Source organism: Primulina eburnea, chromosome 1 (genome assembly GCF_022965805.1).
Source record: "Primulina eburnea isolate SZY01 chromosome 1, ASM2296580v1, whole genome shotgun sequence".
NCBI classification, from domain to species: Eukaryota; Viridiplantae; Streptophyta; class Magnoliopsida; order Lamiales; family Gesneriaceae; genus Primulina; species Primulina eburnea.
The window spans coordinates 64,476-76,634 of record NC_133101.1 but is presented as its reverse complement, the minus strand read 5'-3'; the positions used below and the strand labels follow the sequence as shown (position 1 = coordinate 76,634).

The following is a 12,159-nucleotide window of genomic DNA, read 5'->3' as shown; positions in this document are numbered from 1 at the left end:
GTTCAGTATTCTGTTGGATGGCTGGCCGCTGGTGTTTAGGTTCAAGAAATCGTAGGTGCTCGGGACGTGGTCGCCCATTGATTAATTAATATAATGCGAGAGATAGAATGAAGAGATACAGAGAGCGATATGGATATGTATATATAGCTGTACGTGAAGGAGATGATGTGCGTACCTACTAGTGTCACAAGAGTACGTACAAACAAATGTAGTGTGAGTGGTAGTGGTAGTGGTAGTGGGAGTGAAGAGAATGAGTGACGGGGTTTTAAGTCTGTTTCATTGTTTTGTCTCTTTTCGCTGTTGTTTCTTTTTTGTTTGGATTTACAAAATGCTGCATGCTTTCATTTCTTGAACTAAATGTCATTAACTCCATATAGAATGGCTCCTGAAAATTCATCCCCCCATCCAACTCTGTAGGCCCGCCCTGCATGTTCCACACTACAGCAAACTAAAAATATGCCGCTCCTTAATCCAACAACAAAGTCAGAGTTGTTGGCTTTTCTTACCATTTTTTCCATCCATTGTTGTTTCTCCAATTTTAGGAACCAACCCAAGAAACAACAAATAATACATTCGCATTAAATTACTTGCTGTTATTGTACATAAAGTAGGGGGTCGGTTCTGAATAATGCAACCGATCAGAGGAGTAAAATTTCTTTTTTATACTTGCTACACAAACGGTACATTTATACATTACTGGGTTAACTGAAAAGCAAAACTAAAGTGATGAGACTTTGAGAGTATGGGCTTCACATCCCAAGATTGGACAAAATGATGTGAGGAGACGTGTACGATGAGAATTTTGATACACAAAGGAAAGCCCACATTGTCCAATCCATCCTATAATTATATATATATATTATATTATATAATATTATATTATGAATTACTGATACGCACCAAATGGGTGGTGGTTTCGTGTTCATCGCCCCTGTTACATTAGATAATTTTTCGTGCAAGTGATTTTACAATATATAGTCTTAATTGGATGAACGATAACAGATGGTGAAATTGTGCATGGTAATTGATGACCAAAAACCAGGAATTAATCAAATAGTCTCTCTCACACAAACACACGATCATCAGTTTGCTAAAACCTGATATATTCCATTTGAGATATCGCTCTCTGATTGAATCACCAAAATGGCAAACAAAACGTCACTGCACCAATTATCTCTCTCCAAATTCCCATACTTAATTGGTTTTCATCACTTCACATATAATAGATCCAATCTGCTTAACTGGTAAGTGGTATCCATGATTTCAGTCATTTCCTGACCACCATAATTCGACAATCAATTTATTGATGCATGCCTTTTCGTAGCATCGTAAATAACATATATACACGCATACATTATTCAAACCCAAAAATTATATCCATGCCCCAACTTTATATGGATGTTGTGGGCTTCGGTGAATAATAGAGTTTCTTCAACTTCTCTCAACTTTTCAAGGGAGCTGAAGCACAAACGTGATGTTCTTGACGACGTGCAACCAACCACCAGCCGTAATTTAACTTCTCCAACTTTAAGTCGGCTCTAGCTAGGCAGTCGTAAACCAATTTATCGGAAAATTGATCCTTGATGATTGTCACCACTGCTCATGTTATTACAAATTGGATAGCAGACACATACATAAAACCACTAGATCACACAATTGCAGGCAAATGATCCATACGCTCATCCAGAGGGAGAAGCTCGTAAGGATTAAAGTGTAGCAGCGGAGTAAAATGTTACAGAATTCATTTTTATAATTCGAAAAAACATAATGCAGCCTACAAATTACATACAAATCATTCCAATTCTTATACGGACACTAACGTAATTGCACCTTGTGACTAAAATGGTCTCGCAGCCTCTTCCATCATCTTCTTCACTCTCACTAGTCTTTCTATCTCCTTCAGAACCTGTTCAACATAAAGAGCAGGTGCATTCTATTACTTGGTCGTCAATTAAACATTTTAAAAAAATACGTCATTTCCAAATTCCAACAACAATTCACCTCCATACACATATCTTCCACAGTAACCTCATTCAGTTCATCATAACCCAACTCAGAAGCTAATTCTGCCACATACAAGCACAAGAGTGCATAAAAGAACGCCATCCAAATGAAGAGGAACAATACATGTATGAGGGGAACATACTCTGAAGTGAAATGGTTGCATCAGCTGTAGAATACCCACTTCGCCCACTATCGTACAATGTAGTTAATTGATCGAGAATCTGATATAAACCACTACAGATTATTCATAAAACCATAATACACACATTGCTAGGATTGGTATGTATGTAGATTCTACATAAACTCAAATCTGAAATGAATGAACCTCATCAGAAGATTTGCATATGGTAGTGTCTGATGCAGATAGTTGAATTCTATCTTCCATTAGCTCTCTGGCCACCAAGTCTAAAGGCACATCAATCCAAATTGAAATGCCATGTCTCAACAATGCCCTAAAAATGCAAATGATTAATCAGAGTTACATACAGGGCATAATGGATCTTTGTATTTATAACAAATCACAGACACTCGTACAAATTCGAGGAGCTTTTAACAGCACCATTTCCAGCGCAAACAATCAATCGACCCATTGATGACAACTGCTTCAGTACTTCAGTCTAAAAACAGCAATTCCATGCATCAGCCATAAATTTCATCGTGCATGAAACTAATGAATTTTTCAAAAAAGGAGAGACCTCCGATGCAAGATATCCCTCTTCTTCGCTCTCAACCAATGATACTGCAGCGCCTTTTCCACCAACAGCTTCCTCCACCAAACTATCACTGCATTGTGAAACTACACTTAATGAAGCCAATCATTCTAGCATCTGAGAGAACATTTAATCGAGAAACAGCGGGCTTTAAAAAACCTGTCAAAGAAATAATATCGCAAAGCATCCGCCAGAATTACCCCCAAGCTAGATTTATAGGAGTTGTTCATTCCTTCAGTGATACAATCTCGACATTAAACTCTGAAATATGTTTGAAAGGAGAAGAAAAAACACGCTCACCAACTAAAAATATGGAGGTTCCCTTTAAATCTGAGGATATCTCCGAAGCCCTCTTCTGAAATAAAGTAGAGGGTTATGAATCCTAATCAGATTATCCAACAGAAGCATTCGAAGTCAAAGACTCACTTTAATGGCTGAGAAAGGATCGGCTTCAACAACTTTCTCCACCACAGAATCTAACAAAAAGAGAGACACGATTATAAAGAGCATATGGAAGTTAAGTGATGGAGAACAATAGGCTTTTTACCTGAAGTGCTGTTCTCCAGGACAGCGAGGGCAGTAGAGTTAGGAGTTGGGAAAGCTCTGCCGGAGAAACCGGAAAATGGACGGAAAAATGGAGGCGGCATGCTGTAACGGCAACAGCCACATGATTGGTATTGGATTATCGACATTGTATTGTGTTTGGTACGAAAAGTCGGATCACAATGTAATGAAAATGTCTTAAATACCTTTGGATTAAAAAAATTATAAATGTCTTAAATACCTTTGGATTAAAAAAATATATAATTTTTTGTTTAACAGAGCATGGAAAGATGTACAAGAGAAGATTTACATTGCAAACTCTGATCTGATCAATATAAGCCCATATCAAATGACAAGGATTATTTGCAACCCAGACACTATATTATCAAATATAATAATCAATGAAGCACTTGTCATGAACTTCGAACATATCACATTATAATATAAATAATAATAACAAAATACGGTCTCACAAATATTTATTTATGAGACAGTATAACTTTATCGATATTCACAATAAAAAGTAATAGTATTAAATACGACCCGTGAGGTCGTCTCACACAAGTTTTTGGTTAATAATGATGCTACAAAATAAAAAACATCCAGGATGATGATGATGGAAATTTTTTTATTTTTTGTTTTGGGACCAACTTAGTTTGAACACTTGTTTCACAAGTATTGACAAAATATAAATTATTGTGGTAATGAATTTCCCAGTTTCTTTAATGCCATCATCACATTCGAACGTTACCGAAATTGTAATTTTCACACATTTTTCTTCGATTGAAAACATACACTCGCACACAAACATACACGTCTGTCTATACACACATACATTTCTACAATTTTCTAATATTTTAGCATATTAGCGGACGACACACATGTTCACCAACCTCTTATTTTGATGTTATCGTCATACAACCTATGGACATAGTCCGACACGCAATCCTCGGTGTATTATGGGCTTTTGTGTTGATGGCCCAAAAGAGCAGCTCATTATATTTATTGTTTAGATCCTTTCGTAGAATTTGTCAAATGAGAAAAATCGTGACAGTATTTGAAGAACGCTTGTGATGATCTCTTATGATTATTATGAAATAATATTTTTTATATCAAAAATATTAATTTTATTATAAATATAGATAGTTGACATGGTACCTAAGCTTCAACGAAAAAGGCTTTTCGATTTTACTATATATTAGTTTAATTGCTTTCAGGTACAAAAAAAACTAGTACACTATTCATATAAAAGGTCAGCTATAAGGACCTGAAAAGTTAATTGACATCCAAATAAAAATTGCTGCTCAGGTCTCGTTTAGACAAACGTACAGTAACATATATTCCTATTAACACAACATATCATTCAATTTCCAAAATTTTCAAGAAGCAATTTTCGAATGGAGTTAGTTAGTTAAGAGAAATCAGCATACATCCTACAAAATCAAGCATATGATAATGGAAACAGCTCTGCAGTCAGAGCAAAATTTATGAAACTATATTTACAGACCTTTACCCAACAAGAAGCTAATAAAACATACTCAGCCTACAAAGCCAAAAGAATGAACGCAGACACTCCTTGTGCATATGGAAGATAGTTCAGTTGCCACCTGTATCAATTGAACAAAGATTAGGATGAGAAGATTGTCTCGCAAATATCTAGTATTTTCTCTTTCCATGCTACTTATTGTTTGATATACTATTGTAACGGAGAGCAAGAAATAACAAAATCTTCTAAAATAATTAATCAGCCAATTCATTCTGGATTGTAAATCATGACTTATCTACTTGAGCACTAAAATGTATGTGCTTACGCGTGTATCTACTACCATAGTGATTACCTTGTATTTGCCCAGAGTTTGGTAACTTCATGTTCAGCAACGCTATAGGTGTTAATGGAGGAGAAGCTACTTCAACGTTTTGTGCAATTTGAGAAGATTGTCGCCCCTTGCCAGCATGTAGAGATATGGCCCCTTGACTACTAGTACGTATAGAGAAACTTCGAGAGATGCTTAGCCGTGGGAGTGGAAGTGGTGAGCCTTCTTTAGATGACCGTAAAGGATTCCTATATGTTGGAGATATTTCTCGATTTCTATTGCCTAGAGGAGCAGAGTGCCCAAGAGCAACAGCAGAACGAACAGGATTTGAAGCCAAAGAATCGGGAGGCCTAGGAAGCTCATGAAGCTCACTTATTTTAGGGGAAGATAGAAGAGGATGATGCGCAGCATTGTGAGGCAAGTTTAGAGACGAGGGTGGTGGGGGAGGACCACCAGTTACATGGGAAAACATTCCAGAAATTGTTTGGGGTGGTTCAGTAGAACCAATGGGTCCATTGGTAAATAACTGGAGCTTGTTAGATGATGGCTTGGGAGCTAATGGACCAGAGAATGCTTGTCTTTTAATTTTTTGAGTATCAATTCCACCATGTCCATCAACTTGTGGTACAGCAGCTACTTCGTTCAGAGGGCGAGGAAGTGGGAGAAAGTGCTTATCACTGTTCTCTTCGACTGCCACTAGAGATTTGGAGGTACTGTGTGCAGACATATGATCATCCGTGAATTTCTTGTGCTTTTCTGTGTCGAGTGGAGAAGAATGCCACAGATTTTTTGAGCTTTTATTGGGTAATGTCGTACTTGTAGGTGGTGTACAAGTATTTGTTCTTGAACTCTTAGCCTCAGCTGGAGTGGGCAACACATGGGTATTAAGTTTCCACACAGTAGCCTGCATTTCTCTGATTCTTTCAGCCGGACCAAACTTCTCTGAATTTATTGGAGCAGAATGACTGCCTGCTCGATGTTGTTGATTAAGCATCAACTCCCCTTGGTTGTCTTTCATTCTCGATATTTGTGGATTTGGAGCAACCACGTGGTCCAACTACAAATGCCATTTCACAAGCAAAGTCAAACATAAGGGCAGGACAAAATGACAACAAAGAATATGCAATGAGTTATGAGTCAACATGAAGTAATTCACTTCGGAAGAACACTTATGCTAAAGGTGAGCAAAGTTAGCTTAGTGAAAGATTATTAGTTGATACGGTATATCATAAATGCGTAGCACCCTAGTTCTCGCATTGTGTGCATTTCACAAACATAATAAATTACTGCATCAATCAACTAATGGATATCTAGCTCAACAAATATATCCAGAACTTGGGTTTCCACGATAGCCTAAGGATCTATTAGGCATCCAAAACAACATTCAACATTTGAGACAGGAGATCACAGAGAAATTAGAAGTACTACGTTAATTATAATGATTTTCCACAGAGCTGTTAATGGAAATTAGACTGGGCTAAAATTTGAAACCAAATAATTAGCCAAAAAAAAATCCACTCACCTCCATTGAATTTCTTGATACAGAAGCATTGTCCAGATCCTGCTTACTTTGTCTATAGTCAACACTCAACTCTCTGTCATCATTAGTATCAAAACTGTTCCCTTCATCATCAACAACTTCCCCATCACGCAACTCACCAAGCTCATAATCAATGTGATGAGTTTCTGCAACATTTTTTACACGTGGCTCAACAGCTTCAAGAGATTGAAGTCCTTTCCGAAAGAAATTTAACTGTAGTTTGGAAATAGGGGTAAAAATAAGAGACTTCAAAAAGAGTTATAAAACACATTAAACTTTGATCCGTGAAAATAAGAGAGAACCTGAGCCGCATGGTGACGAGCTGCCTGTGTCAACAGGCTTCGACATTGCCCTTGCTTCAGTGATTCAACACGAAAAACACAGAGCCTTGCTGCTTCATCATATTCTTCACGAACTGCATGGACTTGCTGTGAGGTAAAAGTCTCCCCTTTCCCATGTCTCGATTTTCCTTTTTCTTTAAGCTGTCCCACCATATATTCAAACATCTCTCTGCAAATTATCCAAGAAATTGTAATCCATAGCATAAGGGGAAAATATCAAAGTTCTTAAAAATGAAAAGGCGTGAACCTTTTCTCATCACATTGCAACTTCATCTCCTGCACCAGTGAAAAATAGATCATTACTGCCATTACAGACTAAAACTTGCATTATTAAATAGTCTATGTAATTAGTCAACATCTAGGGTAAAAAGTGTCAAGGTGAGCCATTGAAAATACCTCTTTACCACAGCGATAGCTTTTTTTGGTTTGGTTAGGTTTGTATATTTTTTTTGTTTGTTTTTTTGGGTACGGTGGGGAACGGCTGATATCCAATTGTTCTCTCAGCCGATGAGATGAAATTGCATGATATTCTCTAGAACAGAGTCACACCACTATCCTGGGAGATTTTTCTAAAATACCTCTTTACCACAGTGATAGATTTTTTTGGTTTGGTTAGGTTTGTATATTTTATTTGTTTGTTTTTTTGAATACGGTGGGGAACGGCTGATATCCAATTGTTCTCTCAGCCGATGAAATGAAATTGCATGATATTATCTAGGACAGAGTCACACCATTATCCTGGGAGATTTTTTTTAAAAAAAATCCAAAATACTAGCACCCACAAAAGGCATTATTAATTGTTCAGACCACGTCAATTCTATATGCAAGTTTTTGCCAGGATCAAAGGGATTTGATCAACAGTTTTGAACAAATAGTTGATTCTAGGTATGATAGATTTCACAATTAACTGGTTACTACAGAAGTCCACCACCCTCTTACCCAATTTCAGCACCTTGCGGAGGGAACAATCGAAAAAAGGAAAATAGAAAGGGAAATAACACAAAAGACAAAAAAATCAAAATATAGGAATTTTTTACTCACGCATCAAATATAAGAAACAATTGATAAGGCTCTATCTAAAAAATTCAATCAGAGCTTCTAGCATAGGAGATATCAAACTTTTAACAGGCACGGTACGAGAGGAAAAAGACCAGTGTCGGCCTCTTGCTGTTATAAATAGTCTAGCTCATAATTAATCAGAGCATCACAAGTTAAAGCTCCACTCTTTATTATTGCTGTTGTTGCAGATAAGAGAAATAAACAGCTAGCTAAGCAAAAACAAAACTTATTCCCCATTCATGCCTTCAGATATTGTTATCGTCTGCAGATGTGCATATGGAAGCATAACACAAATCAGAGAAGCTGTTCACTACCTCAGAAGCATCTCAACAAGAATTAAACAAAAAGCTTGAGATTCAGGAACAGATTTTCAATAACCAAAAATAAATCACTGAATCTGATGGATACCTCCACTTTTCGAAGCTCGCTAAGAAGAGATTCTGACGGATTTGTGATTGTCATGATGACATGAGACCGCTGAAATGTAGAGAATAGCATGTTATGATGGAAACCTCCATATCCATTGTAATTCAATTCTAAAAATGGCTATACACTGACATAAATATCGACAAATTTCCGAAGTTCAAGCTGTACTCTTCCGAGAAGTGATAATGTTCCTCCTGTGAAATCGAGGAAAACAAGGTGCCCATTAGCTTTGATTTCAAAACAACTAGCACTAGAAGGCAACCATATCAAAATTAAGTTGTGGAGATGTATGTGCTAATAAATAAAAATAAAAAAACCATACCAAAAGTAAAATGGTGAAGCTTCAAAAGGTGAAACAGGAGGTGAAGGAATCAAGAATAACATAGATGCGAGATTAAATACACCAGTATTTTACGAAACGAGCTGTGCATATCAAAAAATACCTTGAAACCACGACCATTTCCTATATATAAAAATTTAAGTTATTTGTAATAAGGTATTTGTCAGAGTAAAAATACGTAGTCATTATTCAAAAAATATAGCACCCTTCCTTAATACAAACATAGTAAGTAGCACGTTTTGTTTTTCACCAAAAAGTGCCAAATATATGAACAGAATATTTCAAATAACATATACTGCAATAAAATGAGGCTCAAGATAGACCAGTCGATCAGATCCGATCATTGACCAAACAAGCCGCTGTATAAATGAAAACATAAAATTAATTCAAGAGTCGCTTGACTTCATTTTACATATCAGATAACGTCAAAGAAACAGAAAAGCAGCAACATGTGACGATGCTCTGAGGGAAAAAACTGTAGATTCTAGAGACAGACGGAATTGATTGCATACCACTTTCCCCATCGTCATGAATTGCAGTTTTATCTAGTAGACAACTTCCCATCTCCAGCAATGACTCTGAAAACTCTGAAGTGAAACATATATGCGTTGTGATAAAATTTATGCAATGTGTCTAATAAGATAAATCGATAGGCACTCAGGCAGTTAGGTGATATTTCAATTTACAGATTGAAGTAAGTGCAGAATAAAGTTTTACTGGCTAAAAACAAACTAGACTTGGCTATTTATCCTTTTCCTATTTCCACCCACTTGATCATCAACCCAGTTTCAACTTCCCGCCATTCCAAAATCCTTCCGAGATTAGGCAAAAGCCAAATAACAATTAATTTTGTTGTGATGCAATATCTATCAGATAAAACACTTTTTACGACAGCATTCTTCAAATTTTATACTTCCACTGTAAAGATGACAACAACTAGGTTCATGCTATCCATTATGGCCGCATAATCTCCATTAATAAACATCTGCCACTCTCCACTCCAAAAGAAGTATTTCTGCAGAATAAAAGGTGCGGGTCTCCCACTCTCTTTTCCTCTCCTAAATGTGATATCAGAAACATAATAAATGATTCAATAATTATTTACCGTAAGCACTATTTGCCGTAGCAGCAGCCGCAGAAAGCAAGCTATCATAACAAGTTCTCATATCTTTCATATCCTGCAAACGATGCAAGCAACAAAACTCAGTCTAAAAATGCAGAGGACATATGGAAAATCTTGGAATAACGCGGCATCTTATTGATGTCGATCGAATTTTGGTAGTATTAGCTACCAATCAAACTGTAAAATTAGGTCGATCAGTGAAGAAGGAAATAATTAGGGCTGAATCAAAAGAAAGATGCACCTTAGCTGCTTGACTCAATCCATCTATGTTGAGATCCCAATTATCCTTGGGCTCGCTCTTGTTCATCGCGATTTTTCTCAGCTTAACCAAAGACGATTTCATTTCCACGAACAGAAATTTCTGTGTTTTTTTGGACTCAGAGAGAGACCTCTTTACGCTACCAAATCAAATGAAATCAAAGGAAAAGTCAAAAGTCAAACAAGGATTTGTATTAAATAAGTAGAATAAATAAAATCGAGGAAGTCATATTTTTAAATAAATAAAATATCATAATTAAAAAAACAAAATATCTTTGAAAATATCGCAAATTTATCATGATTTTCATGTAATGTCTTATTTTACAGGATTTTTATTGATATTTATAAACTTTTTAAAATATAATTTTATGAATTTTGTAATTCATAATTGTGTTTTTTTAAATTTATTTAAACTAACAAATGTGAATAAATTTATTTGTTTAAAATATTTTTATCATATAAATATTTTTACTTATTAATTTAATTTACAAAATCATAAATAAGTTACTACTAAATTTATTTTAGTTGAACTTCAATTATACAAACATTAAAATGTTAACTAATTTAATGGTAAAAAGTTTCATAAAATTCTCAAGAATGACACAAGTTTGATGTATTCTTATTAATACAAAATTGAGCGTCAATAACGGAATGTGATGAGAACTTGAGTTATGAATTATGATGATATGTCTTTTATAGTTCGAGCTAATTCAATGAACCGATATCAAAGAATAGTGTGTGGTTCATTCGCTTAAAAGTTTAATAGTGATACACATTAAAATTTGATGGTCCATATTTGAGATTCTAATAAGAAAATTCTGAACATTTGACCCTCCATACTTCAAACTCTTCACTCTCTTCACTTCAAGCTCCTCTACCTAGGGTGAGCCATGGTAGGAAAATATAAATTTAACTTTCATCACCTCAAACTCCTCTACTTTGCATTAGTAGAAAAATAAAATTTCAAACTTCTTGCCCGATAACTCCTATGATATGTCAAGCCTTAGCAATAAAATAGAATTTCTGCATCTTCATTTGATAACTTCTTTGCAAGGCCAAACCCTAGTAGGAAAATAGAATTTCTACTTCCTTGCCTGATAACTCCTCTTCTAGGCCATGCCCTAGAAAGAAAATAAAACATCATTTTCCTCGTGCCCTTGACTCCTCTACTAAGACAACCCTTAGCAGGAAAATGAAATCACTTTTTTCTCAGCCTTTTATTTCTCTGTTAGGCTATTCCTTAGCTGGAAAATGAAATCTCCACCTCTTCACCCCTTCACTCCTCTACTAGGCTATGTCTTATCTAGAAAATGAAATCTTCGCCTCTTTACCTTTTTACTCATCTCCTAGGCTATACTTTAGTAGGAAAATAAAAATCTTACATCCTCACCTCATAACTTCTCTGCTAAGCTATGTCTTAGCAGGAAAAATGAAATTTTCACCTCCTCCTCTCGTAACTCTTCTGTTAAACTGGACCTTAGCAGGAAAATGAAATATCCTTACCATCTTGTCTTTCTAGTAACTCCTCTGCTAGACATAGCCTTAACAGAAAATATGAAAGACATCTTACGACCTCGCCTCTCAAGTCTCAACATAACTCCTCTCCTAAACATAGCCTTAGCAGGAAATATAAAAGACCTCTTATGACCTTGCCTCCCACATAACTCCTCTTCTAGGCATAACTTTAGCCGGAAAATAAAAGTTCCACCTCCTCACCACTTTACTCCTCTGCTAAGCTATGTCTTTGCATGAAAATAAAACCCTCACATCCTCATCTCATAACTCCACTTCTAAGTCCGGTCTTAGCATGAAAAATGAAAGATCCCTTACCATCTTGCCTCCACACATAATTCCTCTGCTAGTATCCTTAGCAGGAAAAATGAAAAACTCCTTACCACCTCGCCTCCCACATAACTCCTATACTATGCATAGCATTAGCGCGAAAAAAAAATACTCAACTTCTAATTCATTTGCTAGACGATGTCTTAGAAAAAAAATAAA

The 12,159-nt window shown here is 35.9% G+C and overlaps 2 protein-coding genes across 2 annotated transcripts; both read right to left on the bottom strand.

Moving 5' to 3' along the window:
- Positions 1-1,024: 1,024 nt before the first annotated feature.
- Positions 1,025-3,442, bottom strand: LOC140809774 (probable inactive shikimate kinase like 1, chloroplastic). Its single transcript, XM_073167497.1, has 10 exons — positions 3,262-3,442; positions 3,141-3,190; positions 3,015-3,069; positions 2,874-2,946; positions 2,700-2,787; positions 2,539-2,621; positions 2,330-2,456; positions 2,147-2,225; positions 2,002-2,066; positions 1,025-1,906 (listed from the first exon to the last, which is right to left on the bottom strand). Exons 1-10 carry the CDS (start codon positions 3,404-3,406, stop codon positions 1,838-1,840), a joined length of 834 nt encoding a protein of 277 aa, XP_073023598.1. The 5' UTR covers positions 3,407-3,442; the 3' UTR covers positions 1,025-1,837.
- Positions 3,443-4,597: 1,155 nt separating this feature from the next.
- LOC140824127 (uncharacterized protein At2g33490-like) lies at positions 4,598-10,328 on the bottom strand. Its single transcript, XM_073185747.1, has 10 exons — positions 10,142-10,328; positions 9,883-9,955; positions 9,290-9,364; positions 8,570-8,631; positions 8,420-8,488; positions 7,200-7,228; positions 6,914-7,121; positions 6,594-6,824; positions 5,096-6,128; positions 4,598-4,864 (listed from the first exon to the last, which is right to left on the bottom strand). The coding sequence occupies exons 1-10, from the start codon at positions 10,241-10,243 to the stop codon at positions 4,854-4,856; spliced, it is 1,893 nt and encodes a 630-aa protein (XP_073041848.1). The 5' UTR covers positions 10,244-10,328; the 3' UTR covers positions 4,598-4,853.
- Between the last annotated feature and the right edge of the window lie 1,831 nt (positions 10,329-12,159).